Genomic DNA, 19,129 nt, shown 5'->3' with positions numbered 1-19,129 from the left:
TAGGTTTCAGATTTTATTTTTTTTTTCAAGTTATTTATTTTTGTTGCAATGAATCATTAAGGAAAATGGAAAAATCATTATTAAAATATCAAAATAACGATTTTAAATTGAAGAACTCAGAGATTTTTTTGATATATTTTATTTGATAGGTTCACATCAAACTTGTTTTAACAAATGTGGTAGATACCTATTGAACAAAAATTTTTACTGAATATTACAAAATTGATTCAGTAAGTATTTATCTTACAAAATAGATTCAGTAGGTACTCGACCCAACATAATTTTCTCATGTAAACGACTTCGACTCAATTGAAAGTGTTAGAATAAGAAAAACAAGTAAGATCAAAGCTTAAAACCCTTATTGAAATATTTCTAGATGAAAAAAAGAATAAATGAGAGAGAGAGAGATCATCATTCGATACCTTTAAGTAGGTGAAATAAACAATTTAGATTGACATACATTTATTAGGGATGTGCAATAAGGTATTTTAAAGTTAAGGTGGATATTAGCACTAAATGGGTACATTTAGCCATTTTTGTATGCAAATAGACTAACTCCTTTACTAATTCAATTTTTTTTGGGAAAATTCTTAATGATCCTTGGTGCCACCTTTTCTTTCAGATTAGTTCTTAACTTTTAGAGGTGAGCTAAATAGTCCATTTAGTAAATCTCTCTTTTTTAATCACTCACTAAACCTAACTCTAAGTATTTCTCATGATTGAAATTTCGAAATTGCCTTAACCAGTCAAAGTCACTATTTTCATAAAAAAAAATTGGATTTTCGACAACTTGGTCAAGTTTTTGAGATTCCATTTCTAATGAAAACAATCTGAGATAGAAGAATAAGCCATTTTCAAGGATTTTTTACATACATTTATTTCGTGTTTTTGATAAAAATCGATTAAGAGTAGTTCTTTATGTTTGAAATTATTTACACAAGTTGTTATGTCAAGTTTTAAGTCAATCTTTCTATATATTTTAGTTGAAAAAACTTAAAAAAATAAAATCGGGTAAATTTTACAGTGAGGTTGGTAATTTTTATTTTTAAGTTCAATATTTTTATTATCAACCTTAGCAATTTTAGTTAGTGTCAATCTCACCAGTTTTAATTATTGTCGAGGACAATAATTTAAAAAAAAAAATTGACCTTGACAATACAAATATTGAAATAAAAAAAAATTTGTCGACCTCATCACTCTAAAATCTATCTATTTATTATTTATTATTATTTATTTTTGAGTTTTTTCAACTAAAATATATGAACAGATCGACTTAAAGCTTGACATAACAACTTATGTAAATGATTTCAAATCAAAAGAACAATCCTTGATCAATTTTGATAATAATAAAAAAAGGTAAAAGAATTGAAAAAACCTTAATTTCATTTTTTTATTATAAATCATTAAAATAAATATATATAAAATATTTAAACGTTTAAAATTAAAAGTATATCATCTTCATGATAAAAAAATCATAAAAAATAATTAGAATTATCATTGGAAAAATTAATTATGTGAAGGAGAAAAATAGGTAATTTGGATATTTCAAAAATATTATAACCTGACATGAGATTGAGGGACTAATTAGAAAAGAGGGATTTACTAAATGTGGACTATTTAACTCACCCCTAAGGATGAAGGATTAATCAGAAAAAGAAGTTAGCGTCAGGGATCATTAAGTAATTTTCCTTATTTTTTCCCCTTTGAAGTCTAAACAGAGTTTTTCGACACACCTGCGTTTACAGCCCTGAAGTGTGTGATTTTGGGACGATTAAAACTACCAAACGCAGAGACCCAAACAACACGTTAGACACAGAGAGGCAAAGAGGAGAAGGCACATCTCTAAATCGTTCATCCATGGATTGGGGATTTGCACATAGGGTTTGGGAGAAATGGGTGTCTAACAACGTGGGTTCTTCTGGTAAGAAAAATGTTTAATGTTCTCTACTAAATCTCTTGTAATCTTTTATTCATATATATGTAGATAAAAACGACTGCGAAAATTTGGAAACTTGTGTTGTGTAGGTGAACCATTGAAGGCAGCTTTGTTGCTTAACTATGACCCAACTGGCCCTTCTCGCCTCATGTCCATCATGTAAGAGAAAGCATGATCACAGCCCATCTTTTAGTAGTGAATTTCCATTTGTTATGTTTCTAGTTAGATCTTTAATTCTATGAATTTTTTTTTTTTTTTTTAAATAGTATTCTTATATGTTAGTTTATCCAATAAGTTTAAGTGTAAATTTCTATTATTCATTATAGTGGTGTCAATGGGTATCCAATTACCCAAATTATCCCTAAACACTGTTATTCGGATATGGGTTTGAGTTTATTCTGATGGGTAAGTTGGATCTTTAGTTGTATGAAAAGTTGTTTTATTGTTGTTAGTATTTCGTATAGAATAATGATGAATGATGAATGCACACTCTTGGGTATGTGGCTGACGTGGTAAGGGCACAGAACCACACATCTTTTTCCTGTGTATCCCGATGAAAAAGATCTATGAATCTGTGCCCTTACCATGTCAGTGGCGTAACCATCCGTGTGAATTCATCACGACTCTTGCTTATATGTTAGTGTATCTAGCTAGTGTAAATTTCCTTAATCATTATGGTGGTGTCAATGGGTACCCAATTGCCCAACTTATTCTGAAACTCCGTTATTTGGATATGGGTTTGAGTTTATTCTGATGGGTAAGTTGGATCTTAGTTGTATGGAATGCTCTTTGTTATTTTTAATTTTATTTATATATATGTCAGTTTATCTAGCAAGTGTTAATTGCTGTCATCATTCAAGTGGGACTCAAACTTAATTGGAATGCTGTTTTTCGGTTGTGGGTTTGAGTTTATTCTGGTGGGTAAGTTGGATTTGAATCCCATGACCTCAAAGTTGAGTTATGGGTCTCAATTCCTGGACCAAATTAATAATCAGGTTGGTTTGAATATCCTGATATGCAAATTTTAGATTTTCCAACTGACACGACAGGTCTGAGCTCAATTGCTTCTAATTTTAAGATTAATTAGCAATCTCAGGGTGCATTTGGATACCCAGACTGGTACATGAACCGAACCAAACCAAACCAGACCTGATGACACACCCTGACATTGTGTGTCTAACATGTACGAGAAGCTGATTTAGTTATAACTTAATCTTTTTTCTTGAAAGATTGGTTTTGTTTAATTTAGACGGCAAGAAGAAGAAAGTGGACCTTTGAGAAGTAGTGGCTCTATGGTCTACTGCTACTTTAGAATTTTTACAATAAAAGAGGGGTAGTATGCAGTTTAATTTGATTTAAAAGAACAGAAGGCACCAATTGCCGAGACAATCTAAATGATCCTTGGCAAGCCACGTATCCTTGACATTGGTCCTTGGAATTCAGAAAGTAACAATTCCAATCTTTGAAACTGCTGCATATATGTGTGTGTGCTTATATATATTCGACTTTGTCTCTCATCAACTAGGACCCTTTTTGTCATTTGAACTTGTAGATGTTTAATGTTTATTGCAAAACACTCGTTGATTATGTGTATTACATAGGTAGAGCTCATCTTTTACGTTCTATCATCTGGGAATAATGTCTACGCATTCAATTAGGAAACTCAGAATTGGTCATTTTTCTTGCAGAGCAGAGCAACAAGGTATAAAAGCAAAACCTGTTGAGTTGTGCTCATTTATTGATTTCATCAAACAGAACAATCTACAAGGGGAGTGCTTCTTCATTGGCCCAAACCAATGTGAGTCATACATGCTGCTTTGGTTTATTATCCGTGTGCTAGTAGTGTAGTGCTCGATATCTTTAGACTATGGTTAAGTTTCAATAAATTGAAGTAGGACATGTTGATGGGGGAAACCATAACTTTTTCTAAAATTGTGACCAATTGTATTTTGGGAACTTTTTCACAAATGAACAGAGTATGTTTTACCAGTATACCAACTTAATGAGTTCTTATTCTTCTTTTTATAAGTAAATGTGTTATTAAAAGAAGAGGGGGGGATAAAAAACCTTGAAGATTATAAAGACAATGGACCGTGAGTCATGTCCATCAGTCGTTTATGAGCCCTATCATTTGGGATCAAATGTTCCGTTGAGAGTAGCGTGTGTGTGTGCGGGCGCGCGCGTGCATGCGTACGTGCAGGAGTGAGTAAGTGAGTGACCGACCCCTGAGAAAATGAGACAACCAATCTAATCTTGGACATGAAAGCATTCCTGTTTTGTGGCCCAAGGTTAGGGAAGAGTTCAAAAGAGTATTTTTTTGAGAATTTTATGTTTTAGTGGGGATATTTGTTGTCATGGGGTTGTGGGTGTTATTTTTGGGGGCTTTCTTTTTTTCTTTGGCTTGTTTTGCTTATGGAGTCCTAAGGTTGGCTCTTCAGCAGGCCACTTTGGCCTCTTCTCGATCCTTCTTGACATCCTTGTATCTTTCTCATGTTTCTAATGAAATCATTTTATTTATCAAAAATAAGAAGAAAAATAATAATCCCTCCGAATTCCTTCAAAGAAGACATCCAGCTAACATTGTTGCTTTTGCAATTTCTGTCTCGCGACTATCCTTCCATAAGAAGCACTATTGGATAGATAGTACTCATAGTGATAAGATCCTATGTTGTAAGGGTCTTGCTAAGCAAGGCCATCCAAATGAAAGGGACCCCTAGTTGGAGCCTTCATCTTCCAAACCTCTTAGGATAGGATTGTGGTATGAATAACTCCGTAAAATGGCTTGATGGTGAAAATACCACTTCATTCATTCAATTCCAAACTCTTCTATTTTTCCCGTGACCTTCACAATGGTCTCATTAAGATGGTTCAACAAATCGACCATGAACCACCAAGACCACATCCCAATCCTTCAAATTTCTTCTTGAGGAACTGAAATCTTCGACTTTTGTGTGCTTATTATTGCAGAGTAAAGAGTAGGATTGCAAACTGAGAGTTTTGTCTTCATACTAAAGCTCCTCCCAAAATCTTACCATATCACCATTCCCTGTTTCAAACCTCACGTTCTTTCAGAATTGGATGGAACGTTAATAAACCATTTCCAAATTTCTATTATATAAGAAGACAATACCACCATTCCAACCAAAATTTCTACTTCCAAACTCACATTGAATCACCCTCCCCCATAGTCTCATGTTCCACCTTGAACCTCCGCTACCGTTCTCTCAATGTAACTTTATTGATTTCCTCAAACAGTTCGCTCGTCCCCCAAATTAGCACTATCTTTATAGTTATACAAGATTGCATCCCCTTAACTCAATGGGGTTGGGGCATTTAAATGGAGAATTGGCGGGTTTTGATAGATTCCTTTTCCAATACAAAAATCTTCACGCATTTCACTTGATAAAGTTGTGTGATTATGGCAATCATAATTCGTATGGTTAGAAGACGAGTTCCTGCTTGTCACATCTTCATTACTCGTATGGTTGGGAGTTCTAATTATATGCCGTAGTCTTAGACAATAGATGTAACCCATATGTTGTCTTTACAAGAAGCAAATTTTATTTTTCTTTATTTGGTGAATTGAATCTTGATGGCAGATATGGTCACATCAATTCATGAGAGTTGGTTCTGTGCAAGGTGTGTGAATACATCAAAACCTGCAGGTGAAGGTGCTATTATTATGCAGACAGCGGCATTTCTCTTGGTTGCTCTGTAAGGACTGATTTGATTTTATATAACAAGTATATTTCGCTTTCAATAGATTTATTTCAGATTGGATGTTTCTTGCAAACCACTGATCTTTCCATGTCACTGATCCAACTATAGGTATGATGGCTCAATTGGTTCGGCATGTCGTGCTATGGTGGTGGTTGACCAGTTTGCATGGCAATTGGGTCGAAGAAATCTCTAACCTCAGGCCTCATAATGCAACAATGGTGATTCTTTGTGTGAATTTTGTGTTTTTGACGTAGATGGGTTGAGGATCTCCATATGTCTCAGTATATTCTTATCTTTGTCTGTGCTGCAGTTTATATTGTCCGAGTATTTCACCGACAAGACTGTGACCATGGAAATGGGCTTGTTCAATGAAAGCTCTCCAAGGGAAGGTAGAAAAAATGTGACTTTTAAAAAGGCGTGTGAGAGTTAAGCCTTGGGCCAGACATTATAGAACAGGATTAATGTACCATGGGTGTAAGCTGAATGCCTTGACCATGTGCTCTGGATGGTGGGTTCTTAGTGAAGCTCATCCGTCGTTCCATGTTGAGGTGCAAGAAAGGGTACACAACCTTTTTTTTCCCGATCATGGTCATCATCTTACTCTTCCTCCCAAATTTTGGTGTGGGTGACATGAATTCTATTTTCACCATTCCACTCTATATCTTGATTAGATACCAAAATGGTATCTAATTAAGAAAATTTTCTGATAAACATTGGGGTGATGATTAAATTAGGGACCTACTAGTTGCACATCGCCTAGTATCAAGTGCACTCCAGCCTAAAACAATATTTTTTTTTTCCTTTAAAATTTTTGCCCGTCTTATCCCACTTGTTGCACCTCACAAAAGAAATTTACACCAGTACCGAAGATAGAACTCATTATTAGGAGGCCTTGCAAAATTTATACCAAACCTATCACTACTAGCAAGAGCTCTTGCAAATTTTTATCCTACTACGAGATCATGAAGATTTGAAAGCTGACTCTAGTGTTTATAGAACTTTGGTATCGTGCTTCTTCCATGATTTTCAAGAAGAAGAAATGAAGTAGTGCAACTTTTCTTTGGAGTGCAATCATATGAGTGGAGTGCAAGTAATTTTTTTTTTAATTGATCTAGTGTAAATGGTACTAGTTAAATCTTCATCCAGTTGATCCCTAAAATTTCAGAATAAAAATAATAAATAAATGAAGAAGATGAAGAGAAAATTGGATGTTAATGAATGAGGTGCAATGTACTGTGGATGATTTTAGAAAAAAATTCAAAGAAATAATCGATGATAGAATGGATTGTTGGAAAGGAAATGAACGATGATACCCAATATGAGCAATATTTCCTCAGTGCCACCTGCGAAGGCATTCCCTCACTTACCTAGTATGTGTGATGTGCGGGCGTTGCATGTGCTTGGGGGAGGTCCCATATGCTTTGGTTTCGGCCTTAGCTCGTCCCGTCTCCTAGTTGGATGTAAGTCCGCACACTTGTTATTATAAAAAGTATAAAAAATAAGAGACTCAACTAGCTTTTTTATAATAAAGGATTCAAGACTATTTATTTATTGGGATTTGAGAATAATCAAGGAGGTAAATATTCCTTCCTTTTCAAAAAAATAAATAAGAGTTGTGCTGGAGTGACTTCAAGCTGGAATTTCATATTGCACTTCATGATGTGAAAGTGGATAGGAACCATAGATGCTTTCTCGACGTAAAGCATCTATGGTTCCTATCCACTTTCACATCATGAAATGCGATATGAGGTTTCAGCTTGAGGTCACTTCAGCATTATTCAATAAATAAATAGCGACCATACAATTTAAAGGTATAAATAAGGAAAATAGTAAAAATGAACATGGAAAGTAATAGTAGGGAGGGACTAGCTATACTCACCATGTCCTGACTTCGAGTCTTTATATGTTCCTCTACAGTAATGTGACTACTTAAATGGTATCAAGTGATAAGGTGTTGGATGTTCGTGACACTTAATGATTAGTTTTGATAGATAAGATTGTCTCATGGGTTGGGCAAAGACCAATAGACCATGGTCAACCTACTAGACTTAGAGATATCTTCAAAAAATAAAATAAAATAATTAGACATTTAGTATGAGATGTAAGAAGAATTCAATTTAATGTGTGACTAAATACTTGCACGTAGTTACTCATTGGTTGCACCCCCAACCATGATTTCAAAACTCATCCGAGACTGACCCGAGTAGTCTTGGTATGAGGCATGGATGAGATGGATGAACAAATTAATGATTCAGATGAGATTTAAAACCCCACGTTCATTTTTGTCATTGTTGAACAAGACGTCTCAAATGTATCGGAAAATTCATCTGAGACTACTTGGTATCAGGCATGGATGAGATGAGACGCAAAATTGAGTTTAAAAACCATGACCCCAACCTTAAAAGGTATTTACTTTAAAAAAATTAAAATTAAAATTCCTCACCTCTTTTTTTTTGTTTTCTATTGTACCAATTTTAAGGGCCAAAAATACCTAAGCTTTTAAAGAAGAAGTAGGAATTCAAATGGTATATGTAGACTTGAACTCAGGCAGTAGAATTCGCTAATCCTTAGGCAAGAAAATGGGTTGGATCGGATTTATTCCAATAAATACCTGATTCAATTAAATAGTTTGTTGGATAAATCATATTTCAATCATGATTTTAAATCTTGTCCGAGACTAGCGAGTCATTTCAGTATGTTTAACGATATGGATATGCACTGTGTCTTAACCTTCACACCATCTTTCAAGACGAATGAGATGTCTCGAACTATATTTTGAAAATCTTCGTCGAGTCAATTGAGCTTTGAAATATTTTGATTAAAATAATTTAAAAAATTTTGAGAATTTAAATATTTATTATATAAATAAAATATGATTGAATGACAAAACATCTTCTAATCTATTTTATTTTATTAAAAATTATAATCATTTTAATTTAAATACATGTAAATTTATTATTGTAAACCGAGTTAAGTGATTTCTCTCATCCGAGACGAATTGACTCGTCCAAGATAACTCAATCCCCTCAATTGACGGGACGAGAAGTCAAGCCTAGTTTTGGATAATATTAAGGGCCGATTGATTGTGCTTCTAAACACAGTTTTATCGACGTTTGCGTTAAAAAGTGGTGTGTTTATGAAAGTTTGCGTATTTGATATCGCTTCTAAACGCTGCGTTTTTTAAGTTGTAAATTCAAATATGAGAAAAAAAAACGGTGATTCGAAAAGCGCATGTGAGCAGCTTCATAATTGCGTTTTAAAAAGTAAAAAAGAGTCGGAGTGAAATGACGAAATTACCCTTCGTCATTTTACACGCTCAGTCCGCGATAAAACTTCGACTGTTTTCGATCCTTATCACTCTCTCTCTCTCTCTCTCATCGATTTCGACAGCAACGGCGACTCACCTCGACGACGACGATCAATTTTCCGAACGTAATCCATCGAAGACGACGGTTAACGGCAAGCCATTCGAAACCCATTTATCGTAGAACCTAAATCCGGTGAAGACAGCGACGTCGCTCGACGCCATTGACGACTCCGAGTTCGACCGACACCATTGACGACGACGATTCGAAATCCAAGCGAGTACAATCTTTCCGTTTGCCCCTTTTCCGATCGACGACATTCGATTCATTCGCACAGCAGCTTCTAACAAGACCTGTGAGCTCTCTCTCTCTCTCTCTCTCTGTCATGGATTTCGATTTTTGACGAAATGGCAACTTGAAGGTTCGATTAACAGAAAATTTTCTGTTAGGGTTTTTCTAATTTCCAATTTCTTGTTAGATTTTTATTAAAAAATTATAATAGAAAAAATAAATATTCACCAATTGATCGGGTTAGAAATTGTTGCTTATTTTTGTTGTTTATTTTTATTCAGCATTGATGGGGTCAGAAATATTCACCAATAATCATGTCTGTTACTTATTTTTATTGAAGGTTGGATTAACATAAATTGCTACTTATTTTGTTCAAAAACAAGGATAGAAATTGAGGACAATGGCAATTTGATCATTCTCTATTAGTCTTTCAAAGAAGACCAAAGTCTAGTATGTAGTAGTATGTCATCAGCTTGAAAACTCAAGGGTATCTCAATTATGTAAATTTAAACGACGTTCTCAAATTTACACTAAAAAAATATCATGCATTTAAGATTGTTTTTTACTCTACAGGCAGATGTTAGGAGTGATCCTCTTCACTATATCGGTGCATTATGACATTTTATCATCAATGCATAGTAAAATGGTCTTTTAAAAGGCTTTACTGGGGCGTACCCAAATATTCTTCCATTCCAAATTGTGGATGCTTTTGTGTTCATTTTTAGGGCTATTTATGAACAATTAAAATGTTCAAGATGCAAATTATGATCATCGTAAATTTATGGGTGGCAATGAAAACAAATATAGGAAATATTTTCGGATCTCTGATATTGTGTGATGTGTATATCGAATTTTTTTCAAGAACATAATCAATCGGAACCATCTTTTGAACTATTGATCAATGGGTATTATGGGAATAAGAGAAAATCAAATCGGTTTGAGACAATAGTAGATGAGATTTTTCAAGGTGAAGTATGTTTTCATGAACTGTAAGGTGATGAATCCGTTTGTTCTAATAGACATATACAAATTAGACGACCACATCCCTGAGGATTGGAGAAGGATGACACTGAGTCCATAATGCAAAGTTAGCAAACATATTTCCCAAAAAAATAAAATCTCACTTATATATATATATATATATATATATATATATATGATAGATGAGTCCATGAAATCTAACATTCTGTAGGTTGATTTAAAAGAAGTCTACTTAAAAATGTTACACAAAACTTTGACATTCCGTCACTCTGATAAGTATCATCATCTTTATGATAGATACATTCACCATAGCGTGTGCTTCAAATAGGGACCCGAAGATTATAAGTGAAAAGCCATCAAAGACGATAATGCGCAACTCACACTATATGAAATGTGAACTCTGTCGAATTTACAACTACCTTGATTGTTGAAATACAATCATATAATTAGGAAGGAGTTCGAACATAACCACTAGAAAATAAGATTATGGACTAGGGAATCCACAAAACATTTTAAGACTTCCCACATGTATTGTAGAGATCTTTTTCGAATCATCTTCACCTAGAACTTTTGGTTGCAATGGTGTATCCTTTAAAAGTGCTTTGATTTAGGGCATTAGTGTGATATTTTTCAAAGAACCTTCGACTCCCAAATTTTTATACTTTGGACATAGGTCTTAGATCAACGAAAAGTCAAAAGTCATATGTCATAAGGTTTCCTTCGTCATTTATGATCCTTGCCTTTCCATAATTAATTGTCCTATCCTTGATGATCGATTCTTCGTGATTTATAGTATATAATACTATCCATTCCTTGAATTCTTGTGAATAGTTAAGGAAGGAGTTGATCCTAGAAAGAATATTGTTAAATGGATCGTCCACATCTAAAAATTATATTCACGTTGAATGCTTCCTCTCTAAATGGACTTTTCCATTTAAAGAACTAGTCACTAGTTGAACATCTACAAATTGAGTGTGACGATAGCCGACTAGGTAACCACGACCCTGATTTGATCATCAATATTACATCTAATATTGACACGTGTAGGACTAGGATTAAATCCCATTTTATCTTATGTATGTATGATTGTGGGTTTTTTTTGAAAAGTAACCTTCTAATATTGCATGAAAGTAACTGCCATCTCTTTGTCTTTCTGTGAATTGGCTTCGATAAATTTTAAAATTTAGTTACGTGTAAATAACTTGTGATTGTTCAATCTCATCTGTTAATTGTTAGTTCAAAACATAAGAGTTGGTCCTAGTTCAATAGTAATTGAAATGAAAATGTAAAAATATATATATGTTTTTATGTTTTTATTTATTTCAGTTTTACTTACTATATTAACTATGATTATTATGTTTAAATGATGTCAGAATCTAAATTAGATGTTATGTGGATGTGTTATGTATATACGATGTAATGTGGATGTGTTATGTACAATGTGAATTTTGGATTGTGTATTATGCAGGTATTTTATTTATCAGGAAAATTTCATATGTCCATTTTTAAGAGGAGATGTTGCCGAAATTTCTATAGAATTATAAATTTTTCTATAACTTTTTTTTATAATTATAGACATTTTAAAATTAAAATAATAATTATTTTAATTTTTATATAATTTTATTATATTTATATATATTTAGTGTAATTATATATTTATAGGGGTATTCTGGTAATTTTTAATGCATTCTGGGTGTATTATCAACCTTAAGGGTATTTTGGTCATTTTACCCTAATACAGCAAATTCTTGAAGCTGTATCAAGCAATAATTACTAGATTCTGACAGCACAACACTTTTAGAAAGCTCTATCTAGCAAGTTTTTCAGTGTTTCAGATTCCAACAGCAGATTCTAACAGCAGATTTTGACAGTAGAAGTTGACAACAAATTCTGGCAGCTGAATCAATCAGGCCCTAAATTTTTGGATCTCCCATTGGTTTAACTTGGTTTGAAACTGGTTTAGAAGGATTATGGGTCGATTCTATCCCACTTAACAATTCAAACTCAACTCGGCCGATCCCAGTTCATATTCATAACCTTGCCTAAACGACGAGGGAAGGGAACTGTTTGGCTTTGGCTCGATTTATGTGAGAAAGAAAGAGAAGATGTTGGGGATTTCGTACGGAGAGCTCTTCCTCATACTTGGAGCAACCGCTGCTCTAATCGGTAAAAGTTTTGAATTTCTCCATTTTATCATTTTCTCAAGCGTTTGGGTTTTAGTTGAAATTGGGGTTTTATTTTCTTTTGAAAAAAAATTCAGATTTTTTTCTTCTTCTTCTTCTTATGTTTATATATTTTCGTTTTATTTGGATTCCTTGGTCTGATTTAGCTCAACATTTCTTTTATAGACTACTTTTTTTTCCAGATTTTTCTAGGTTTCTTTCTTTTTTTGTTTTTGTTTTATAAAAGATTATTTACATAAAGAAGGAATTGGGTATTTTAATTTCATTGATTTAGGTCCCAAGGACCTTCCAATTATCGCAAGAACAGCGGGGAGATTAGCCGGGAGGGCGATTGGGTACGTTCAATTGGCCCGTGGGCAGTTTGAAAATGTGATGCAACAATCTCAAGCTAGTCAGGTAATTCTTATTTGATGTTATAAAATTTATATTTCTCCAAACAAATCAAATTGCTTCTTCTATTAAACGTTGCATTAGTTCAAGTCTAAGGTGATCTCGTAGTCTTGGTATATGAAGATGCATTGTAGGTGATCCATTGTATTTTCCCACCGTGGTCGACCCACGTGTGCCATGTGGTCCCTCCCCACAATGTACCTATTTGACCATTATGCATTGCTAACGTCAGATAATGGAACAATTACGAATTTTAAGGTGATCTCGTAGTCTTGGTATATGAAGATGCATTGTAGGTGATCCATTGTATTTTCCCACTGTGGTCGAACACACGCGTGCCATGTGGTCCCTCCCCACAATGCATCCATTTGGCTATTGTGCATTGCTAACGTCAGATAATGGAACAATTACGAATTTTGAATAACTGGCCCAGCCGCCAAAATAGATAAATTATTGATAAATTGTGAGAAATTCTAGATAGATTATCCCTATGTTACATGATTCATGGGTTTGCTCAGTTCGAATTCAGGTTCATGGTTTGCCAGTAGAGAATGAACCCAGTTTGTAGGGGTTGACAAAGGCGAGGATATTTGAAGGTTGAAGTGATGAGTAAGGTAAAAATGTTATTGAAGATGATAGATCCTGGGAATAAAAATCAGCCTTTTTCTATTTAGAAGTTGAAGATGAGGGTATTTGGTCATTTTTTGCCAGTCTATTAATAAAGACAAAGGTTAGGGGCATGCTATCAATTTGAAAATTTTGGGGGATATCTCAAATATTTACAATATGTGGAGGGGGGTGAAAAAAATTAAGGTAAAATGATGAAGTTCATTTGGTTCGCTGAAGTTCATGAACTAAGAGTAGACCGTGCTGCGAACTGGTTTGATTCGGTCCGACTCGCATTTTGGTACCTAAATAGCGAATTGAATAACCCTGGATTAGCCTTCAATATCCTACATTTGAATAGAATTCTTTCTGGTTAAAGTATCTCTTTTGTAGTTGCTCTGAAAATATTAGGAGATTCTTTAGTAGAAATATGGGTTTCTGCTTTGATGCCAACATGTTATTTGGTGGTGGTTCCACTTATATCTTTATATTAATATGATCATCATCAATGGGTTCAAATTGCATCATTATTCTAAAAAACTCTTCCTGAATCTTGTTCTGCACCTTGTAGGTACACAAAGAACTTCAAGACACAATTGCACAACTAGAAGCAATTCGTCATGAAATCCGGAGCATATCTATCATGAATCCCGGTCCATTGACTCGAAGGTTGATTGATAATCCAGAGCTTACATCTGCTAGTAGTGGTAAAATCGATGTCTGAGTGTTCACATTTCTGCATGGCTGAGCAATGTTGCCCTTAATTTCAATTTTTTGCCATACTTTCTCATGTGAGGTTATAAAGTAGCTCCACTTTTCTTGGGTGCTAGGAAACAGTGTACCTCAGAAGTTTGATGGAGAGCATAAATCAACAGACACCATTTCCAAGGTTTTGAATCGTATTATAATTATTTCCTTATAATACTTTTGTTGTTGGAAATGTTTTATATTTTTCCAATCCATTTGTATGTACATGTTCCTAGGCATGTAGCTCAACAACCTCAACTGCTGCTAATTTGCAAAGCCAAGCATCTGCTTTTTCAATACTGGCTGAGTCTGCAGCTCTAAATGATGGATCATTGAAGAGTAGTGGAGATGTAGTGAGGCCTAATGATGAAACTGATGCTTTTGCTGTTCTTCCTGTCTCTGCTGAAAGTACTGGGTTACTACCAAATGGCAAGGGTAATTTCATTTTTTAATGGTCAGTTACTAGCTTGATATTTACATGTATTGCCATCTTCTTTCATTAGTTTGTATAACTGTTGCTTGTATTGCAATATCAACATGGAGGAAAATGGATTCATAGAATGATCATGGTGACGCAATAAATCATTTTTCTTCCATTATTTTGGTAATTCATTAAGGAACCTAAGCGTCCCTTTTTTTTTTTCCCAAGATTAAGACAATAACTAGGGTATTGAGAAAATTGTAATGCTTCATGCTGACAAGGGGTTTTTAGGGCATGCAATGTCAGACTTGGCAAACACTAAAAAGTGGGATTTGTGGATTCGTTAGTATATTTTGTTTAATTAACTAATAATATTTTACAAAATATTAGGGATAATGGTAATAAACTTGTTATTGCCATATATTTACTTGTGAGAGCACGTATAAAATGTAGTATCATTTCTTTTCCTATTTCTTCTCCTTTTGTTCCTTAAGATTAAAATTGAGAAAAGAAATGAGTGTTGATGTAATGGAGATTGGAGTTTATATGAGAAGAAGTTTGATATTTACTCTCAGAACTTGTAATATATCGGCTTGTAGTCATCCTTTTGTTATGGGTTGTGTTTCTCTTCTTTCTTCTTTATAGATTTCTTCCTTCTGTGGTTGGCTTCTTGGTCACTTCTTCCCCTGTTATTGTTTGCACCTTTGTTCTTCTTGGCACACTTTTGAGTTTCAGGCATCCAATTATCCCCAGAGTTGGAGAAGAAGGAGAAGTGAGGAAGACGATGGGGGCTCACCATGAAACTTCGTCTCTCAAATCTGGGTTTGTTGAAGGTGAGCTTATTTTTGAGGAAGATGAGAGCTTTTCTGTAGAAACCCATGTCAAGAAGAGGAGACATTGAAGAGAAGGAAGTAAATGAGAATGATTTGGCCTTCGTGGGAACTAATGATGATGGTTTGATCAGTAATAAGACCGTTGAGATCTAGGAAGAACGAACGGAATTTCACAGCCAGAAGAAAGTGATCGAAGAGGAGACAGAAATGCATAAGCAGGGATTCATCGATCGGAGAGAATTCAGAGAGAATGCATGATCAGATTGGGTAGGATGTCGCTCATGCTAGGTGGTAGATGCATTTTGAATTAAAATAAAAGAAATTTTGTATAGCTGTAGTAAGACTGACTATGCTTTATGTAGCTGAATGTTCAATCGAAAAACATGTTCAGAGAATGAACATAAGAGGAAATTAGCATGTTGAGATGGATGGAAGCACTAAAAATGATAAAATCAGGAATAAACTCATTCTTTAAAGTTCTGTAGCACTGATAGGTGATAAACTATAGGGGAATCGATTGAGATGGTGATATGTGCAATGGAGATTGACAACAACGCTAGTTTAAATGATTGTGCAGGTTGGAGATTCTGAAAGAGTGAGGAAGATCGAGTTGAATGGAGAAAAGAACGTGGTCTTTATAACTTAGAATTCTTTGCAAGTCTGTAACAGCCAGTGTGCTCATCTTCTTTAGGATTCTTGTAGTTTTAATGAGGTTCCTTTTGAGTGCAGATCCCACAATCATGTCCCTTAGAAGCAGTATAACCATCGAAAATACCAGCTATGAGTTGGTCCATTGCAGCGGCTTCAGTGCATGGCAGTGCCCACTAATTTGTTTCTTTTATTTATGCTATTTTCTCATTGTGGCTAATCCTATGAATTGTTACCCTCAAAGCCATTATCTTTTATTGGTTGGGATTGTTGATTTTGCAATGATACCATTCTTCGTGTACTTCATGACTAGAGTAAAGCTATTACTGGTATTGATTCTACAATCTACTCCCACAAACTATTTTTCTCTCTGTTTATTGCTTTCAGTGCTGGATCTATGGTTGTTAGCATATTTTGTAGATCTCATTACTTACAAATCTGGCCTATTTTCTCTGTTTTGGGCCTTATCTACTACTGAACATGTAAAAGAACAATCCCCTTACAATCTCACTATCTCACATTGTGTGTATATGTTTATTACATGGTGAATATAAGCATTATTGTTCATCCATCTATCCGTGTCCTTGGCATGTTTGCATAGCATGGTTTTAAAACTTGTTTTGACATCTTGTCTCGGACAAGTTTTCCGATATGTTTGAGTCGTCTCGTTCAACAATGAGAAAAATGAACCGTGGTTTTAAATCTCGTCCAAGACCGAGTTAAAACCATGTTGCATAGTCACCTCTTTACAAACCCATGCACATGTACGTGCATTCCCTCCCCTTGCAAGCATGGTGTATGTCTTCATATGATGCATATGCGTGCACTTCGTATGATTGTTGCTTGTGTTTTTTAGCACTTAATAATGTTAGATATTGGGCCATTTGGATGTGATGGCAGGTGATGCAAAAGGATCAGATATCATGCTGGAAGCAATACTAGAAGCAGAGGTGGCACAAAATGCTAAACAATTTTTTGCACAGCACCAAAACGAATTAAAATGCGAATGAACAGGTAATATTATTCATTTATCTTTCCCTTTTCTTTTTATATTTCTTTATGTTTTAGCCTTTTAGCAACTCTAAAATGAAATTTATTTTAGGAAGTAAATTTTAGATTTCACTTATCTTCAAAAAAAAAAAAAAATTCCTTACTAAGTAATAAGGAAATTTTCCTGACCACATCACCTTGTTGAATCCAAAAACAAAATTCGATGCCACAATGATTCTAGAGGACAAATTTCCAAGACCTTTAAAAAAAAGCAGTTAATTTTCACCCTTGAATTTTAATTTTCAATTTGGAGTTCGGTAGCCATCCATTTTCAACACCTTGGATGAAGCTCAATTTTTTAATCTGAATGTGAGCTTTTCCATCATATCTAGAGGGCTGTGGTGTTGGATTGCCATTGTGTTAATCCATGTCGGCCAAATGACCAAGTAAAATTTGAAATCTTATTTAGTTTGTCAGGCTAGCCTTACTCATTTGGTATGAGATGATGGTAAGGAATGGTGATGAGCACTAGATGAGAATTTTATGCAAGGGAATGATTTCACGCAATTCATTGTATACATATGTGACTGCCAGGGTATCTACTTAGCTGTTGTGTCATCACGTGTATGAGAATGAGCATTAACTAGAGATGATCAGAAAAATGAGCATTAACAAGTGCCTCGTATGAAAGAAATTTTGTAATTTTTGGGAAACAAAGGAAATAGTGGAATTCCATCGTAAATTCTAGAATATTATAAAATGCCCCCTCTTGTGCAAGTGCCCTTAAGGAGCTACTATAATTTTTCTCATGGTCTAATTGTGTGTCATTCGTTTTATTAGGTTTGGTTTGGTTTTGTTTTGTTAGGTGATGCTGTTGCTAATGTGGATTACCGACATCGTATCTGACAAATTCATTGCCATGCGACCGGACATGTAAACTAAGCTTCAAATTTTGGATTTGAACTTCTCGTCAGGACCGCTAGTTGAACTTCTGCTGGGCATTGTTTTAACTACTTCACAACCAAGTCATCAGTATTCATCACTCATTTATTAATCTATGTTATCTATCATTTGATGAAGGGCCTTCTTTATTCTGGGATTGACAATGTGAATTTTTTCTTCAAATATAATTTCATAACCAAAAAGGGTACTATAAGGGCATATTTTTGGAACCATATCACAGAGTGGATTTGGAGAAAATTTTAGAGAGTTGTTATTGGAGCTCCAACTTTTACTTATTACACACCAATTTCTTAAATTATTTACCACACACCAATCATCAAATGCAAAAGTTTTACTATATAAAAAAAATGTAATATTGTTTGGTAGCTATTGAAAAATCTCATGTGAAATCATTTTTTGTGCTTAGTTAATTTTTGCAATGCAAATGATTTTATGATGATTTCTTTGTAAAATGGAACCTGGAAACAATTTTAACCTATTCTACCTCATTAAAAAAACTATCCAAATTTTAAAAATACTCTTAATACATGATACATTAACATATAAAAGAAATTTACATAAGTATGTTCCCATCAAAGGTATGATAACTTGCTATTGGAAATACAAAAACTCATCATCAAAGAAATTGTTGAAATTACACCCCCAATAATTGTTATAATAATATTTATTTGAATTTACAAAAAATGCTCCCCCACCCCCATGATGGATAATTTTGATGCATGTATTTTTGTAAATTTTTTTATGAGGATCATTTTTATAATTTTGACATACAAGTAATTGTATGTTTGATGAGGGGTCATTTTTGTGATTTAATATGCATACTATAGTAATGACTATTGAGGGCTATTTTAATAATTTAATAATTTAAAATTTATTTAATGAGGGTTATTAATATAATTTCAATATGTAAGTTGTTGGATCTTTGATGAAAGGTATTTTTGTAAATTTATATACATATTAGTATAATAAGGAATAAATGATATTTGATTAATTTCTTTAACAAGAGAATTTAAATGCGCCATGCAAATGTTTTGGAATGTAAATAATTTGCATAGTTTAACCAAGCACCCGCAAAATTGATTTTGCAAATTTTTTTTTCTTTTGGCAAATGATTT

At 34.0% G+C, this 19,129-nt stretch overlaps 2 protein-coding genes across 7 annotated transcripts; both read left to right on the top strand.

Annotated features, from left to right (window-relative positions):
• Positions 1–1,725: 1,725 nt before the first annotated feature.
• Positions 1,726–6,236, top strand: LOC147383087 (Profilin family protein). Its single transcript, XM_086429210.1, has 6 exons — positions 1,726–1,921; positions 2,026–2,095; positions 3,625–3,734; positions 5,536–5,650; positions 5,765–5,874; positions 5,967–6,236. The coding sequence occupies exons 1-5, from the start codon at positions 1,858–1,860 to the stop codon at positions 5,847–5,849; spliced, it is 444 nt and encodes a 147-aa protein (XP_086285336.1). The 5' UTR covers positions 1,726–1,857; the 3' UTR covers positions 5,850–5,874; positions 5,967–6,236.
• A 2,770-nt stretch (positions 6,237–9,006) lies between these two features.
• Positions 9,007–18,226, top strand: LOC147383086 (uncharacterized). 6 transcript variants are annotated; one of them, XM_086428041.1, is made up of 8 exons: positions 9,007–9,316; positions 12,108–12,399; positions 12,691–12,812; positions 13,984–14,119; positions 14,243–14,301; positions 14,396–14,594; positions 16,962–17,075; positions 17,917–18,226. In XM_086428041.1, exons 2-7 carry the CDS (start codon positions 12,339–12,341, stop codon positions 17,069–17,071), a joined length of 687 nt encoding a protein of 228 aa, XP_086284167.1. In that variant the 5' UTR covers positions 9,007–9,316; positions 12,108–12,338; the 3' UTR covers positions 17,072–17,075; positions 17,917–18,226. The 6 variants fall into 6 exon arrangements, 5 of the variants coding, with proteins under 5 accessions (XP_086284167.1, XP_086284165.1, XP_086284166.1 ...); XM_086428039.1 differs by having other exon boundaries at positions 12,105–12,399; XM_086428040.1 differs by having other exon boundaries at positions 12,095–12,399.
• Positions 18,227–19,129: the final 903 nt, after the last annotated feature.

Source organism: Akebia trifoliata, chromosome 16 (genome assembly GCF_017979445.1).
Source record: "Akebia trifoliata isolate Shusen 1 chromosome 16, ASM1797944v1, whole genome shotgun sequence".
NCBI lineage: Eukaryota > Viridiplantae > Streptophyta > Magnoliopsida > Ranunculales > Lardizabalaceae > Akebia > Akebia trifoliata.
The sequence above is the reverse complement of the archived record's forward strand: the minus strand, read 5'-3'. Positions and strand labels throughout refer to the sequence as shown.